This window comes from Anthonomus grandis, chromosome 7 (genome assembly GCF_022605725.1).
Source record: "Anthonomus grandis grandis chromosome 7, icAntGran1.3, whole genome shotgun sequence".
NCBI classification, from domain to species: Eukaryota; Metazoa; Arthropoda; class Insecta; order Coleoptera; family Curculionidae; genus Anthonomus; species Anthonomus grandis.
In genome coordinates, this window is record NC_065552.1 from 2994709 (window position 1) to 3012748 (window position 18040).

General features: G+C 31.5%; 1 protein-coding gene across 1 annotated transcript in view; it reads left to right on the forward strand.

The window, feature by feature from the left end:
• LOC126739016 (fasciculation and elongation protein zeta-2) overlaps positions 1 to 17987 on the forward strand; it is a 72353-nt gene extending 54366 nt beyond the window's left edge. The window contains exons 6-10 of the mRNA XM_050444547.1: positions 125 to 254; positions 322 to 572; positions 10302 to 10377; positions 10431 to 10496; positions 10555 to 17987. Coding sequence (XP_050300504.1) covers positions 125 to 254; positions 322 to 572; positions 10302 to 10377; positions 10431 to 10496; positions 10555 to 10571 — 540 coding nt within the window. The 3' untranslated portion in view covers positions 10572 to 17987. The remainder of the gene's footprint in view (positions 1 to 124; positions 255 to 321; positions 573 to 10301; positions 10378 to 10430; positions 10497 to 10554) is intronic.
• The last annotated feature ends 53 nt before the right edge of the window (positions 17988 to 18040 follow it).

Below are 18040 nucleotides of genomic sequence, written 5' to 3' on the forward strand. Positions count from 1 at the left end.
AACAAAAGACCGAGTGTGATGATGATGAGTTATCTCATTGAAATGCATCTTTTTTAATTAGTGGAGAAAGACTTCCTGTTAACAAAAGTCCTTATTATCATGCTTTCTATAATCCTTGATTTAGGTCATTCAAGAGATCGACGACATGATGCAAGAAGAAGAATCGTTCGAAGAGAACCCCAGGGACCCATTCGATAACAGCGAGGTGATGGAAAAAGCCAAAGAGGTGCTGGCCTCACCGTTATACGAAGACAGTGAGTTAACCATTAAAATTAAACACCCCAACTGTTCTTATTAACAAAAAAACAAAATTCATTGTAGAACTTCGCGATTTAAGTCTGTCACAGTTGAACGAGCTCTTTCTGGAGCTGGAAGTTCTGATCCGGGAGTTTTCGGAAACGCTGATCTCTGAGCTGGCGCTCAGGGACGAGCTGGAGTACGAGAAGGAGCTGAAGAACACGTTCATTTCGTTACTGTTGGCGGTGCAGAATAAAAGGAGGCAGTACCACGTGGAGAAGAAGAGGAGCTCGAAGGGGAGCGCCGTGAGGACACCGAACGGTTTGGATCCGAAAGTGAGTTGATGATATGCGTTTTTGTAGAATGATAGGGTAACAACACAATCCGGGAAAGTGAAATGGAATAAATAATAAACGTATTCGGTGTAAGAAAAATATTAATATCTGCCTGGCGCTTTCGCAAAAAACGTCAACAGGTTAAAATCATTAAAAATTATTCAATGTGAATTGATTATCGTGACCTCAGTTTATAAGTTTGCTTAATTTTATTTTTGTTGGATATAGGTCAAAAAACTACTTGAAACGATCAATTGTGTCCTCAGGACTCTAAAAGATACATAAAAACCAAATAAAATCATTAAGTTAAAAATCATTGAACCAATTTTATACAATTAAAATCACATTAAATAAAATTAATTATTTTGAAAATTTATTATAAAATTTAACCAAAATTCAAAAAAAAAATTAACATTACAATTTTTTAACCTTCCAAATTTTAAAACCAAAAGATCGCAATAGATAATATTAGGAAGATTTATCAAAAGGAATATTATTAAAGAGAAAAAATTGTATATACACTACAATATATGTAGATCGTCCTCATCAATAATAATAACTGTAATATCAAGTAATAGGGCTAAGGAGTCGTGGAGAATCGTAAATGCCTTGAGGGGTAAGGCTGGTCATTTTTCTCAGGTTTCGATTAAGCAATTTAAAAGCTGACAATTTAAAAAATTCATTTTACTGTACTATAGCTGATAACCTCTTAAAAAGTATACCACAGGCAGGAAAACCCCTGAAATATTTGTCACATGTGAGTGTACCTGAATCTTTTTTTCTTGCTACCACTGACGTTTTAGAAGTGAGGGAGATTCTTTATAGAATTAAATGTGTTTCCCTCATGCTTGAAGAAGGTTGTCATTATCCCTCTTCACAAGGGTGGAGATCCTAATGTTCCATCAAATTTCCGTCCCGTTGCGCTTCTGCCTACATTGGCAAAGGTTCTTGAAGGACTTGTTAAGGTGAGAGTTGTTTCATTTCTAAAGCGACATGATATTTTTAGTATTGAGCAGTTAGGATTTCGACAGGATGTTGGCACCGGGGACGCGATTTTCGCATTTTTTCAGGTCCTCTATGATAGGTTAAATGCCGGTGATGCTACTGTAGCGGTGTTTTGTGATTTATCGAAAGCTTTTGACTGCGTGAATCATGAAATACTGCTGGGAAAGTTAAACAAATACGGTTTCAGGGGTGTTTGTTTAGAGTGATTTAAGTCCTACCTGTCTGGCCGAGTCCAGGGAGTACTTTTCAATGATGAAATATCAAGGGACTTGTCTGTCAATGCTGGTGTTCCCCAGGGTTCAGTTTTGGGCCCACTGTTATTTCTTTTATATGTCAACGACCTTACCCAAATTTTTACTGAAGGGAAGTTCACTATGTTTGCCGATGATACAACTTCTTATGGCACGATGCAGATCCGTCTCAATTAAGTAGAAAAATAACTGCCGGTCTTCACAAAGTAAAAACCTGGTGTGACTCAGATTTGTTGAGTTTTAATGTTTCAAAGACTAATATTGTCAATTTTAAAGGTTCCATTAATAATATTCTTATGGACTCTGATTCTGTTGCAACCCAACAGTTTAATAAATTTTTGGGTTTAAGCATTGATGACACTTTAAAATTTGAGGAACACATCTCTCGTGTTTGCATTAAGGTCTCGTCTGGGTGTTATGCTCTTAGAGTGATAAAAATAATTTGGATTTTGCAATATCTTAAAATGCATATGATGCACTAATTGAGCCGTACCTTCGGTATAGTATCCCATTCTGGGGGTCCTGTCGTCATTTATTTTTTAAATGTAAAATTTTGACTTTATGGGACTTTACTACACGTTTAATTAAAGTTGTTAATTTTGAATTTAAAAGAAAAAAAATCATCCCTCATCACTTTCTTCAAGAATTAACACATCAACTAATATATAATTTGATTTCAATTTAATTCTCAAGAATTGCTTATTTAGGACATTCGAGTCTAGACTTTGAAGATTTTTAGATACAGATACTTACCAATAATTATAAAGTAACACTGTAGTTATGAAAGCAAATTTTACATAAAAAAGAAAACACCAATGTAAGCATGGTATCAATGAGACCTTTTATGTATGGATATATGGATATGGAGTTGTTACAGATAACAAGCATATTTTGCTTTCATTAAATTTCATAATTTCAGTTATTTCTGAACTTTCAGAAAAAATTACCTGCTTTTTTTAATTCCCATAAGTGTAGCGTAGCAAACACACTTGAAGAAAAAAAATTAAACATATGTATTTTTTAACCATATACAGGGTGTCCCATTAGTGCGATAACGGACGATAGCTTCTTATACAGTGATACAAAACAAAATTTTTTTATACAAAGTTACTTTACTGTCTAAGGTGCATAACATAAAAATATTTTTGGATATACAGGGTGATTCATAAATGTGATATGATTCACAACTTTCTTAATTTAAATGGAACACCCTATATTTTATTGCATTTTTGAATTGCTTTAAAAATTCTGCGTACCTTTTATCAAGCATTATCTATACCAAAACTTACCCGTTTGTGAGATATATATTTTTCTACACATTCGTAGTGCCCTGTAAATATTATGAAACAGTATTACTCATTTATAATACCTATACATAAATAAATATATTGTTCTATCTGTTATTTTTATTAATAATATTTTATATGTACATAATAGTTTTAAAGTAATAAGCTTTGGGTAAACTAGCTTATTCTTATTTTTTTCTCTTTGTAAAATTTTGAAGATATAACTTCTTCTGATTTATTTCTTTTAAGAATCATGGTTAACAGACCATTTCTAAACTTTATTTTTGTTTTTTATTCTTGGGAATTAACAATCAAGCACTTAGCTGTATTATCCTTTTATTTTTTTTTGTTGTATTAAATACCAATATACATACATTTTTGTTGGTTGTTTTTGCATATTGATCAATATTTTTGTGTAAACTTTTCGTATCATGATAATATAATAAGTCTATTTTAATTGATATTAATGTGTACGCAGCTATTCTAGTACGGTGGACGTTTCTTTTGTTTTTAGAAAGGGGTTAAATATTTAAAATAGTAATTCTTGGAGTTTAGGTTACATGTATATACCTATATTTTTTTTACGCTTTGGGGAGTGCTCGCAGAAAAGTAGTAATAAAATTTACATATCAATTACAATTTTATTTGTGTATCTTGATTTTTTTATATATTTGAAAGAGAAATATTGATAATAATCATTATTATAAGATTTGCGATGGATTGGTGCTGGGCATATTATTCTTTTTAGAGTATCTTGTTACTTTCTTACCCACATAACGATGCAGATTGCACACATAAACCTACAATCAATTAACACCGGATTTAATAATTTTAAAACTTTGGTCACTGATAATAATAATTTTGATGCAATCTTTGTAACCGAGACTTGGCTAAATAATAACCAGGATGCACAGGTATTTGAAATACCAGGCTACAGATTTTTTAACTCTAATAGGGAGTTTGGTAGAGGAGGTGGTGTAGGTGCTTATTTTAAAAACCATTTGAAGGTTGAAACGATTAAATTCAACTTTCCTATATCACATTCTTTAGAGAATATATGTTTTAAACTTCAAGTGGGAACTAAAGTAATAGCTTTTGCAAATTTTTATAAGCCACCCCATATAAATGCACATTCGCTTATCCCAGATTTTGATAATGTTTTGTCGGAATTGGCTGTACAATATGACACTGTAATATGTCTGGGGGACTTTAACGTGGATTTTTTTAATTTGGATAATCCAGTATTGCATTGCTTTGAATCATATAACTTATTTCAGATTTTGGATGAACCCACGCATATTACAGCTCATGGTGGTAAATTAATAGATCCTATTTTTGTCTCAGATAGGCAGATTGTTCTAACTTGTGGTACACAATCGGCGGATGAGTTTTCTGACCATAGATTGGTGTATGCAAATTTGAGGCTAGAGATAGAAAAAGCACAAACAAAATTTGTTACATATAGGTGCTATAAAAACTTTGATAATAACGCTTTTCTTTCTGACTTACAGTCATTACCGTGGCATAATATATTATACGAAAAGGTTATAGAGAAAAAGCTAGAATTATTTAATGAATTTTTATTAACAATATTTAATATTCATACACCAATAAGAACTGTAAGGGTTACAAAGCCTAGGGCTCCTTGGCTGACGCCAAATTTAAAATACCTCATGAAAGAAAGAGATAAAGCCCTGCAGAAATATAAGCTATCAAAATCGCCTGTTGATTGGTCTCGATATAAAGAATTACGTAACTATACACTTTCAATGGTCAGAGCTGAAAAGAGGGCTTATATTAACTTCATTTCTAATAGGAAATCGGACAAGGATTTATGGACCGCACTAAAAGATTTAAGTGTCTATAGTAGAAAAAAACAAAATATGGAGCTACCAGAGGAACTTTCAAATCCAGAAACAATTATTCAACACTTTGCGCAGTATATACAAAATGTCTCAAATTGTGATAATAAAATATTTTTTTATAATAATAATAAATTTAATTTTAGCGATTTTGCTTTCCAGTTATGCACAGTTGATGACATAAGTAAAGCACTTCAAAGCATTAAAACGAATGCCTGTGGGACTGATGGTGTAACAGCCAATATGATTAAGCAGTGTAGCCCTTTCATAGATCCTTTTATTACAAATATTGTAAATTGTTGTATTGAAAAGAGTTATTTTCCAACTTCTTGGAAAAATAGTGTAGGTTTGCCTTTACCAAAAAATAAAAATCCTACTACATATAATGATTTAAGAATTATATCTATATTACCGGCTATGTCAAAGATTTTGGAAAAAATATTACATCAACAAATGTATAATTACTTTAATTTAAATGCGATTATCCCAGACTTCCAAAATGGTTTTCGAAAAGCACACTCGACGGTTGGAGCTTTGGCAGTTGTTACACATTATATTATTCAAGCTTATGATGAAGGTTTAGAGAGCGTTCTAATACTTTTGGACTACTCAAAGGCATTCGATACGATTAATCACGAACTTCTAATCGCCAAGCTTAAATATTATGGATTCAGTGCTGATGCTCTGGCTCTTATGACAGCATACATTTCAAACAGAACACAGCGAGTTAAAGTGGGTGAAGAGTATTCAGAGGAGTGTAGAGTGTCATCCGGAGTGCCACAGGGGTCAATATTGGGTCCACTTTTATTTATCATTTACACTGCTGACGTCTTAAGATCTCCTCAGTATTGCAAAGTTCAAGCGTTCGCTGACGACACTCAGCTTTATTGTCATTTTAATATTAAAAATCATAACCAAACAATAGAAAACATAAACAGGGATCTGCAATTAATAACAAACATTTCAGAGGAACATTCATTAAAACTTAATTCATCAAAGTCTAAGCTTATGTTTTTTGGCCGAAAAAAAAGTAAAAATATATTTTCAGTTGTTAGTAATATAAAAATAAATGGTGAGAAGCTTGAATTCTGTGAAGAAGCACGTAATTTAGGGGTAGTAATAGATACTGAATTAAATTTTGAAAGCCATATTAAAAACCTTATTCAAAAAGCATATATATCATTAAAACAATTATATAATAGTCGTCAAATTTTAAGCGTCGAATTAAAAAGAAAGCTATGTGAAACCCTTGTTTTGTCTCACTTTAATTATGCAGACATAGTTTATGGCCCGTGCCTCAGACATTGTGACAAGTTTCGAATACAAAAAATCCAAAATATGTGTTGCCGTTTAATATTCAATATTGGAAAATATGATAGCATATCTTATAAAATTAATGAAACTAAATGGTTAAATATGACAAATCGAAGGCTATTACATCTTGGAATCTTTTTTCATGAACTTATAAATAAGCGCAAATATATTTCAACGTGCTTCATAGAAAAAATCAAGACCAATGACAGTGTACACTCTAGAAATACTAGAAATAAAACAAAGTTCGTGATTCCTAAACATAAAACAGCCTTTTTTCAAAAAAGTTCTTTGTATACCTCTGTTCATCTTTATAATTCTTTGCCCGATTATATGAAAGTATTTACAACAAAAAAATTTAAATCTGTGTTAAAGTCTATAATAATAAGTAAGCAAGTACAGGACTATAATTTGACCCACCGCTAGTCTGTTGCCTGCTGCCCGAAGCGTAAAAGATTTTCTCAGCAAAGTGACTATTTCTTTTTGATGTTTTTGTTTATTTATTTATTTTTTGTTGGGTGTATTACGGAAACATTTTCAGGTTCCTTTATATTTGCTTTTTTGAGCATTTTTTTTTCTTTAATTACTGTTAACTATAAGTTAAGATTACATTATTTAAAGTGCGTTTCAAGTGCATAATTATTTGGCACATGTGTGTTATTTAGCATTTTTTGAAATCTGTTAGAGGGTTGAGTTTGAATAGCCCTAGGCTAGACTTCGCCAACTGATAGGTTAAGGAACATATTATACAAATATTTTGTAATGAATTTTTGCAAATAAAAGTCGTTTATTATTATTATTATTATTATTTAATATTTTATCAAAAAATCGGCGTTTGCACGTCTCCACAAAAACAAAAATAATTCACTCATTTGGGATCCTACAAGCCAAATCTTTTGTAGGTTGTTAGTGCATACTTACACTTACTTTATGGTCCTATGAGAATTTGATAATATTCTACAGAGTGTTCGCAATACTCTATCCAAAACCAAAAAATGTAACCAACCATATCTTATTTTTTTCAAATGGAATGACCCATATTGTTTTATCTTAAAATGTTCACAATGTGATAAGCTTTCTTTTTTGTTAAGCATGTTCTATACCTATCTGTAATAGTTATCGAGTTTTTTACACTTTTTCCTAATTTCGCCCTTAAAATCCACAATAGTCGCGTTTTAATTTAAAAGAAGTTTGCTTGGTTGGCCATGGAAATAACAATTGCACAAAAATCAAGCAATTACTTTGACAGAAGATTTAGTGTTGTCAGTTTATCACTAAAGCAAAACATTTTTGCTTTAAAAATGAATTTTTCGAAAGAGGATATGGTGAAGATGATTTACTGTTTGGGTGCAAGTGAGAAAAATTGTTTACTGGCAAGCACAATTTATGCACAGAGATATCCGGATGCGGAACGACATCCAAATCGATTGGCATTTGAAAGACTAAAGGAGAGATTTGAAAGAACTGGAAATTTAAATTATGAAATGTCACAAAGACAAAAAACAGGGGCAAATCCACAAAATGAAATGCTTGTTATGCAAGCCCTAGTAGAAAATCCGCATGTCTCTTGTAGGCAAATTGAAAGGCAGTTGGACATTAAAAAATTCACTGTTAATAGAATCACCCGAAAACATAAATTTCATCCATATCATGTACAGCTTGTACAAGAATTAAGCGATCAAGATTTTGCTAATCGCCAAAACTTTTGCCGCTGGGCTTTGCATCAAATCCAACTGCAACAGGACTTTTTTGACTTTGTGTTGTTCACTGATGAAGCGACATTCCATAAAAATGAATTTGTAAACCGACACAACTTCCATTATTACAACGATGTAAATCCAAGGCATGTGATACCACTGGATCATCAACATAGATGGTCACTTAATGTATGGGCTGGTATCATTGGGACAAAGCTTCTTGGACCATATTTCTTTGATGGGGCAGTGAACGGTCAGAACTTTCTACATTTTTTGCAAAATGAATTCGAAGAAGAGCTGGATGATTTACCGTTACAAACAGTAAGACGAATGTGGCTACAATTAGATGGAGCGCCTCCTCATTTTAGCCGTGTTGTGAGGGCCCATCTAAATGACCATTTTCGAAATAAATGGATTGGCAGGAGAGGACCAGTTGCTTGGCCGGCCAGATCTCCTGACCTCACAAAACTCGATTTTTTCTTGTGGGGGTTTGTGAAAAATCGGGTTTATCAAAGGCCTGTTACCACCAAAAACGACATGAAGCAAAGAATTCGGAATGTTTTTCAAGAAGTAGCTAAAGAACTGTTACAGAAAGTAAGCAGTTCTTTTGTTAAACGAATTCGTTTGTGTGATCAACACCAAACTACATAAAAACATGTGATTCTGTTAACAGTGAATTTTTGAATTATCTAACTGTGCTTGCCAATAAACAGTAAAGTTACCTCAATTGCATCCAAACAGTTGAAACAGTAAATCATTTTCACCATATTATTATCCTCTTTCAAAAATTTCATTTTTAATGCAAAAATGTTTCGCTTTAGTGATAAACTGACAACACTAAATCTTCTGTCATTCCATTTGAAAAAAATAAGATATGGTTGTTTACATTTTTTGGTTTTGGATAGAGTATTGCGAACACCCTGTAGAATATTATCAAATTCTCATAGGACCATAAAGTAAGTGTAAGTATGCACTAACAACCTACAAAAGATTTGGCTTGTAGGATCCCAAATGAGTGAATTATTTTTGTTTTTGTGGAGACGTGCAAACGTCGATTTTTTGATAAAATATTAAATATCTCACAAACGGGTAAGTTTTGGTATAGACGATGCTTGATAAAAGGTATGTAGAATTTTTAAAGCAATCCAAAAATGCAATAAAATATAGGGTGTTTCATTTAAATTAAAAAAGTTGTGTATCATATCACATTTATGAATCACCCTGTATATCCAAAAATATATTTATGTTATGCACCTTAGACAGTAAAGTAACTTTGTATAAAAAAATTTTGTTTTGTATCACTGTATAAAGAGCTATCGTCCGTTATCGCACTAATGGGACACCCTGTATACTATAATAACAAATTAATATATATCCACATATTATGGAAAACAAGTTATGAATTCTTATAACAAAAACAGAAATTGAGTAATTATACTTTAATTATGCCTTTAAGTAATTATGCTCACTTTGCATTTCAATTCTTGTTGTTCAAGTTGGGACCAGAAAAGTGTTGGGAAAGATGGATTTAATGGAAATTAAAAATATCTATAATTTCTGTGAATGTCTGGGCAATTACTCATGTGAATAAAGGATATTTGCCCAAATATTAGGTTAAGATAAAGCCCAAGGACTGGGAAATACTAGAAATTTTGACCTTTATATTCCATTAAGGTCTAAGAAGTAGAATTGAATTGTAAGAATTCAGAACTGTCACATAGATATATCCAAACTAGGATTAAATCTATAATTATACCTTGGAAAATGATAAAATCTACATCAAAATGCATTTAAACATTGTTACAAAATACTTATGTTGAAAAATTTACCTGCTTAGCAATGGTTGGATGTTTTCATATTATATCATGAAATAATGGGATAATCCTTTAAAGGAATTCAGTAAAAGAAAGAGCATTTCTTAGCCAATAATTTGATATGAAAACGTTTTTTGTACTACAAAAAATTCCTATGCTAGAGACACACCAAATTTGAGGTTCCTTAAACCCCTATTGCAACATCAATGTTTTTATTCTTTAGCGTATATTTTTGATCATAACTTCGGATCTATTTAAAATATCTTCATAATTTCTTTAGATTATTGAAAAGTAATTCCTTAAGATTTTTTAAGAATTTAAGAGTAAGACTGTTATTCTATGTTAAATATTTAGGCAGCTACAGCTAAACAACTTTCTTTAAAATTTTGCGCCAAAATTTGGCGAGACTAATAATGAATCCCCTTGTGAACTCCCTAGTATAAATCATACCCTAAATTCAATGTGCCTGGAATGTTCATAAAACGTCTTCATTTTTGTTTCAGTACTTAACAACAGTGATTCCTTACCACATAGATAACGGAACGCCTGACAATCAGACTCTGCAAATATTAATCAAAAGTAAGTCTCGAACGTTATTATTTAATAGAGAATGTTTTAGTTTGTTTTTTTAGTCCTAAAAGCGATCAATGAAGACAGTCCAACAGTCCCCACTCTACTTACTGACTACATATTAAAAGGTAAAAAAAAAATCATATAAAAAATGCTTTTTAACCATTTTTTTTTTTAAATTTTCAGTCATATGTCCGACGTAAACGTTTAGGAGTTAAACACAAAAAAGAGAGAGAAAAATCAACTCTTTCTTCATGTTTTAGCATAATTAATAACGATATTCTAGGTTAAGGAAATAATTTGGTATTTACCAAGAAAGAACCATCTATCTATTTGTTTGACCAATTAATCAATGACGTATTTTCTTATGACCATCCGGAAATGGTCCTAAGAAAAAAATACAGAAGACTGGTGGAAAAGCGACGTTACTGGATGACGTCGTCAATTTCCGCCCGTGGTACCTTTTTTACGTTTCACTCATATCTCACCCGAAATCGATATTTTAAAAGCGGATATTTTGAATGTGTCATATCTGAATCTAGTCTATTTTCGGTTTATTAGACTTTTGTACCTTTTTAGTTATTATTATTGTATATTTTGTGTACGCGGTAATTTATTTAAGAGCTTTCTGTGATTTAATATTATATTGTGTGTTGTTTGTCAACTACTAAAGAGCACCCAGAGTTTATCGCCGGATTTTTTTTTTGTAATTACTAAATATCGCAAATGCGTACTGGCAATAATACCTCCCGTTCCTATAGAAAGGCTTGAGAGCTTAACACGTGATCTCATCATAAGTGAACTTTGAAGGTTTTCAGTTTAAGTAGAACTGTATTCGACCATAAACACATATTCAATAAACAGAAAACTATCTCAACAACAATGCTTAAACAGTAAACATTTTCCTTATTTATTTATATCATCTATTAGTGTTCACAAGTAAAAATTACTCTTACACAAGTCAAAAAAAAAAGGAAATTACATAAAAACCATTATCCTAAAAAAGAAAAAATATAATAAAACTTACTAAACATAGGTTATCTGCAAAAGGGTCAAGATTAAACTCATTACAGTTTACAGGTTCTCAGTTTTCTTATATATTAATATTTGCCTTAAAAGCTTAAGGACGAAAAAATGCTTTTTGTACTGCTTTAACAGTTTCCATATGAAAATAAGGCATAAAAGGGAGACCACACTACTGAGACAAAGTATTCAAGTTTATATCGAACCAATACGAGACGTAGATTCTATAGCCAGTATTCAGTATATTTTTATTTGCATAAACTTTTACAATATAATTGAGCAATTAACGTAATTGTACTTTAAAAAAAACAAAACTTGAAAAGCTCTATACCCTAAAAATTACAATAGAAGTAAAATAAATCACCCTAAAAACATTTAAGTATAGACACCTAATTAGGGGGTAAGAAGACATGTATTAAATATTGTTGAACCACTGGGTTTTGGGAAGTTTGGGTCTTAGTTAAAGACACAATAGACAGCTTAAAACCAGAGACAGACAACGAAACACGCAAGTCCACAGTAAATTATTATCCATATATCTATCCTTTTTTAGCGTCATCAAAGGTGAACGCAGATGGCGTTAGTAGTAGTTAGCGCGAAGTGTTTTGACAGAAACTGCCCGCGAAGTTTGAACTTTATTTTAAGGAATCAGCTGATTCATGGTGATTTGCGTATAGAGGGTACACGTTTTTTGTGCCAGGATTCTAATAGGTTAGTAGTAATAGTTAGTACTCTATTAGTTAGTAGTAATAGGTTATAGAAAAACTAAGTTTAAGACGAGAAGTTTAGGCCATTTCTAGATACAAGAGTATCTAAGTCTATCTAAGAAAAAAAAATTGTTTTTAAGCATATCATGAAAGCTACTTTTTTCAATTTTTCTTAAATTTGTCATGTTTATAATAATAATACACACTTTTTAACCAAAATGCATTTCCTATATTTATTTCAATTGCGTCGCAATATATATATATAAGAATTAGCAAAAAACTGGTACATCACTGCATTTTGTATACGACTGAATTTTTGTTTGATCTTTTCTGTATTTAACTTTGTTTTGAATACCTTGATTCGTTAAGATAGAAACATCTTAATTACATTTTAATTGTCATCTCAAAAATAATTGTACATATATCGTCCCCTTAATACTACAACTAGGTAACTCAAAAATTGTAATTTTTCAGGGGAGCAGTTTAAAGTTTTTAAAAATTAAAAATGTTGTATAATAGCGAATTGAATTTCTTTTTAATTATACCGAATGGACATTGAATAAATATATATACTTAATATTTTTAGAGATTGTCAGCTTTTTTTTCATTTCTTTTGGAATTAAAAAATGAGATATCTAGTTTTAACAACAAAAAATCAAAAAGAAAAAAGCAAATATCTAGTTGTTGACTGAGCAGTAAGAACAAGTTTTAATATCAAAAATACTTTTATTAATACTTACATTTCTGTCAAATGTAAAAAAACCCAAATACATAACTCATGATTACTTAAATACTATACTTCGTCACTCACTGTCACTTGAATCTGATTCAGGTACAACTTCTTCTGTTTGCTTAAATGGAAGGTTTTCAAAAAAAGGTTTATTTTCAATGGGAATTGCGGGAGGTTTAGTGTTAAATAATGACAAAAGATCAATGTATTTTTCCTTAGTTATAGGTATTCTGCTTTTATACAAAGATTTGGGCATTTTTCTATTAATTTGAGATGGTTTTCTTTTCCTTTTGCAGTTTAAACTCCTAAATTCATCATCGAATTTTTCTTTGAATTTTAATATAAAAGGTTCTGATTTAGAAAAGCGCATACAACATATTTTCTGCCAGGCAACTTGCTTTCCACTTTCGTCCTTGGTTCTGAAAATTAAAACTTTATCTGCATGATTTTTCCAATCAAATATTTGTTTGTGTGTAACATCATGAATGATGTAAGGTTTATCACCCTTTCTTCGGGAACATCTAGCTATTGTTTTCCAGTCTTGTGGTAAATAAGTTTTGCCTACTCTTTTAAATTCTGTTGAAATGGCAGAGTGCATGGAATCGCATTCCATTTCACTATGTCCCGACACTTAGAAGTTGAGTTCAATCGTTTCTAAATGTGCAATATTTTGAACGGCTGTTAAGCACATGCCAGATACAAATTTGTTTAAATTTTGTCCACCACATCTGTCACTAAAACACTGAACCTGATTTGTAGTTTCTGGATTTCAAAGATTTAAAATATTTATATAAACAGGTCGCAATCTCACAGCTACCTCGTTTGCCTTCAACTTCTGTCCACATAAAGCAATCACCTTGTTTGGAGACAGTATTATAAATGATAAAGTTAAATACTTTAAATATTTGCTTATAAAATAAAGCATTATTAGTTGGATCATTTGGCACCAGAAGCACTTGTTGCAAATCAAAATTGCAACTTATAAGTTTTCCGTTTGAATTTTCCGCCAACTGTCTGCTTAAACGCTTTTCATCGCGCACTCTATCCTTAGCTGCTATTTGAGCCAAATACTCCATTTTGATAGATGGTTTATCACTTAAAGGAGAATTGCAGGCCATACAAATCCGACACTGATCTTTGCGAGGTCGATAAAAACCAAGGTTATACTCCTCTGAGAATACCTTTCTATAAATGGCGGAGCTAGGTGGTGTTTTTTTTTTATTGCATTCTTTTTTATAAAGAGAGTACATAATTGTTATGTTTAAGTCAGAGGCCAAATATTTACGTTGCGTTTTTGAACGACAATAGTGTGAGCCGACTACTGGAAACTTCTCAATATGACTTTTAACACTATTCATTATTTCAGGAATTGTGACCTTTTTTTAAAATTTTCCGCGCTTGTCTTTCAAACTTGTGTTTTGTTCAGTTCTCGCTTTAATCGCAATAGCCACAACTCCCTTTCTAATTCCTAGGGTATTGATAAACATCGTTTTGCAAACCTGAATCCGGTTAGAATTTTTTGGCAAAAAGAAAAAAATGGTGTTTTGTCGTCTGGACTGTTCTTTGGTATGCCATTTTTTTTTTTCTGTATGACCGTGAATAAAGTCCCGCTTTCTTTCGTATGATTCTAAGTGATAATATCTTCAAAAAATCGACAATCGTTCATCATAAGAAAAAACTTCACTGCATTGTCTTTTGCACACACAGATCTTTCATTGCTACCCCCGGAACGTGTTTGCCTCTTGATGATATCTATGCCTCGCCACGTTGTTTTTTAATTTTGCAACATTCCTTTTCCAATTTTGTTCATTTCTTTTCCTTTTTCTCGACTTATCTGTCCTAACATGCAACTCTTCCATATCGTGTAATTCAATATTGTTTCTTTGTAATGTCCCAACTTGGGAATCCAAATCACTGCTAGAAGAATTTTCAGACTCTGGATTATATTCCGAGTGTTCAGGAGAATATGGCTCAAAGTCTGAATTTAAGTCATATAAATGCTGTTTTGAAGTGCCCGGAACCGGCTCAATATTTTCAACTGTAAAAGTTAGATATTATTAACACTAGAAAAATTAGATTTTAAAAACTTTTCTCACCGTTTAAACTTTCATTTCCAACAGTAAATTCTTGAAATGCCACAGTAGTATGATCACATGAATTATCTACGTATTTACAAGGTTCTTGCCCAATAATAATACAAAAATATTTTATAAAATAAACTTAAATAACAATTACTTGTAGGTTTTTCCGCTTTATTCTTTCCTTCCGTCGTATATTTTATGCGAGTATTTATCTCATTATCAGGTGACGACATGTCATCATCATCATTGACTGTCTCTATATTTGAAACTAAACATAATTTAAAAAATACTCCTATAACAATTGTTAAGATTAGGATAGATTTCGCAATAATACCAGAGGACATTATTTTTAATTTAAATTTGAGAAAATTATTAATTGATTTTCCTAACCTATAAATAAGCAGTCTTATTGTTTCCACAATATTTTCTTTATTAATTGCATTTAAATTCATTCACCTTTATTCTCTGTCAACTGGCTACGTGCTAAAGTTAATATGTATTTGGCTCTTGTAGACACTTTTGGCTTTTTTTTCGCCTTTTTTTTACAAAAACTGGAGGAACATACTTAATAATGTCACACTCGACATTTACTACAAACATAGGTATCTCGAAAAATATCTGTAAGGGGTAGCGAATAAGTCAAGTTAGTCGGGCGCACAACTAGGTAACTTAAACACTTGTTGCCCTACAAATTTTTGTAATCGCAGGCGCACAATTAGATAATTCAAGGTAGCTACTTTAAGCAGCAGGTATTTTTTTTAACTGTGAACATGACTAGTTTTTGTCACTGGATTCCCGTAAATTTGATTGGAGTTAAACTTACCTAGTTGTAGCATTAAAAAAAGGCGTAAAAGGTTATAAAGGAAAAAGTAGATAACTCAAAATCGTGAAAATTCGAGTTACCTAGTTGTAGTATTAAGGGGACGATATGTAAACTTGTCTTAAAACGAGTTTTTCTATATAACCTATTAAATGTAAATCTATTAAATCCTCAACGTGTTGCTACAAAAAACGTAGCCACCCTATACACAAATCACAACATGAATAAGGTGAACATTCTCGAGAACAAAAAATGGATGAAAAATTAACTAATTATTATTTTAAATAATTATATTATTAAAGCGTGTGTATACTCAAATAATAACAGGTTACAAATCAATATAAATAAATTTCATATCAAAAACAGACAAATGGGGTCATAAACTATCCTTCTTCAATAACTATACGAAAGATGAAGAAAGAAAATACTAATGGTAATAGATATATTTGAAAATGTATACATCTTGGCAATGTTCATTTAGTTACAGTGGCTCTATCTTTGTTTACCTTCTGTAATGCTAAAAAAGGATGTCGGTGTTAAAAATTTGGCACAGTTTCCTTATAACGACTGCAGCGATCCCTGAGCGCGTTCTTGAACTAACTGGACGTCAAAAAATGAGCGGAAGATTTAAATTTCCTCAGTGGCGGGATATTTAAATGTAACCTAAATAAATTTTGCAAAAGTTTGTATTTCTGAAGAAATATTTCTAAAATATTTGAAAGGAAACAGAAATATCCTTGCGAAGTTTTTACAACCTTTGAAAAAGTCAATTAAATAACTGAAATCAAAATTATATGGTACGAAATTAAGTAAATTACAAATGAGAAGTTAAAAATGTATCATAATATATTATGTATGTTTTACAAATGAATGTATGTATGTTTTGGACCATAATGGTCCAAAACAAACAAATTTTGATAACAAATATTAGGGCAATTTGGAGCCACACACATTTGCTACATAATAAAGTCCATCGCCACCAGACGAATTTGCTTTACCTAGAACTAAAAAGGATTAGTTATTTAATTTATATTGATGAAAAGGTAAGTGAAGCAAAAACCAAAAGGAATAAATTCTATCTGAAAAAAGAAGAAACTGTAGGTGCTGAAACCCCAATAACCTTGCAAATAACGACTGTACTTACAGTCTTGTGTACAGTGTAAATGTATTAGGTGATTCAAGATTTTTTACAAGCTTGGTAAACCAGTAGGAGAATCGACCTCAAATATTCAAGCACAACTAATAATGAGCAGACGTAAGCCGTCATGAATGGGTGGCAATTGTACATAGCAAAACTGTATCTTATTTTTATTTCTTTATGAAACAGGTACAGTAACAATAAGTATGCAAGTTGCCAGACATTATTGTATTAATTATAATAACAAAATACACAAAAAGGGCACAAGAAACGCGACACAAATTAGAAAGAAAAGTGAAAAGTAATAGCAGCAAATTTAAAAACTACGTATTTCTCTGTTCTTTGTATTTTCTTCCCTTTTTCACTTTTGCTAATGTCAACTGCCATAATCATCTGTGAACTATCACCTTGTGGCGCTTATTATTATATTATTATATGAGATCGTCTGCTTAAATATGCGATTGCTAAATATTTACTAAAACAGCATTAGAACTTAATTTAGATGATGTCATGCTTAATTCAAATTGAGCCCCTGGGTCTCTCTATAGGAGTATATACTTGCGCCGTTGCCATATATACGTACGCACGTTTAACCTCAAAATGTCGCATAATTAAATTGTCCGTTTCCATTCGCTTTATCAGTGGCGTGTCCCATTTTTTTTTTTGGACAAATGGTGTGTGTTTAATGGTACATTTTTTGCATATTTCCAAACCATCCTGTAACACCGTCCCACCTTTAAGCGCGCCACTGAAATAGTGTTTTCGTTTTAACTATATGGTGCGTGTGCACAAATAGGCTTAAATAAATGTGTAAATATATAAAAATAAACACTTTAAGATATATAATAAACTTAATTTATTTTTATTATTATAATAAAGCTTTCTTGCCGCATTCGCGCGTCTAATAATGATATTATAATTGTAAAACTGTTCCGTATTTTTAAATTATTGTTGTATCGTTAGCTTCGGACACTCTGTAGCGTAATTTAAAGGAAATAGTCGTAACAAATGTTTAGCTGCCATTTACAAATTAATGTACCCAGTTTGTTTCGGATCTCATCGGATAAAATGTTTGCGTTCAAAGTATGGAAGCCTCAATAATAAAGATATATAAAATCAATTTGTTGTTTTCTTTTGTCGTCTACATTGGTTTAAAGGTTCAGTACCTAGATC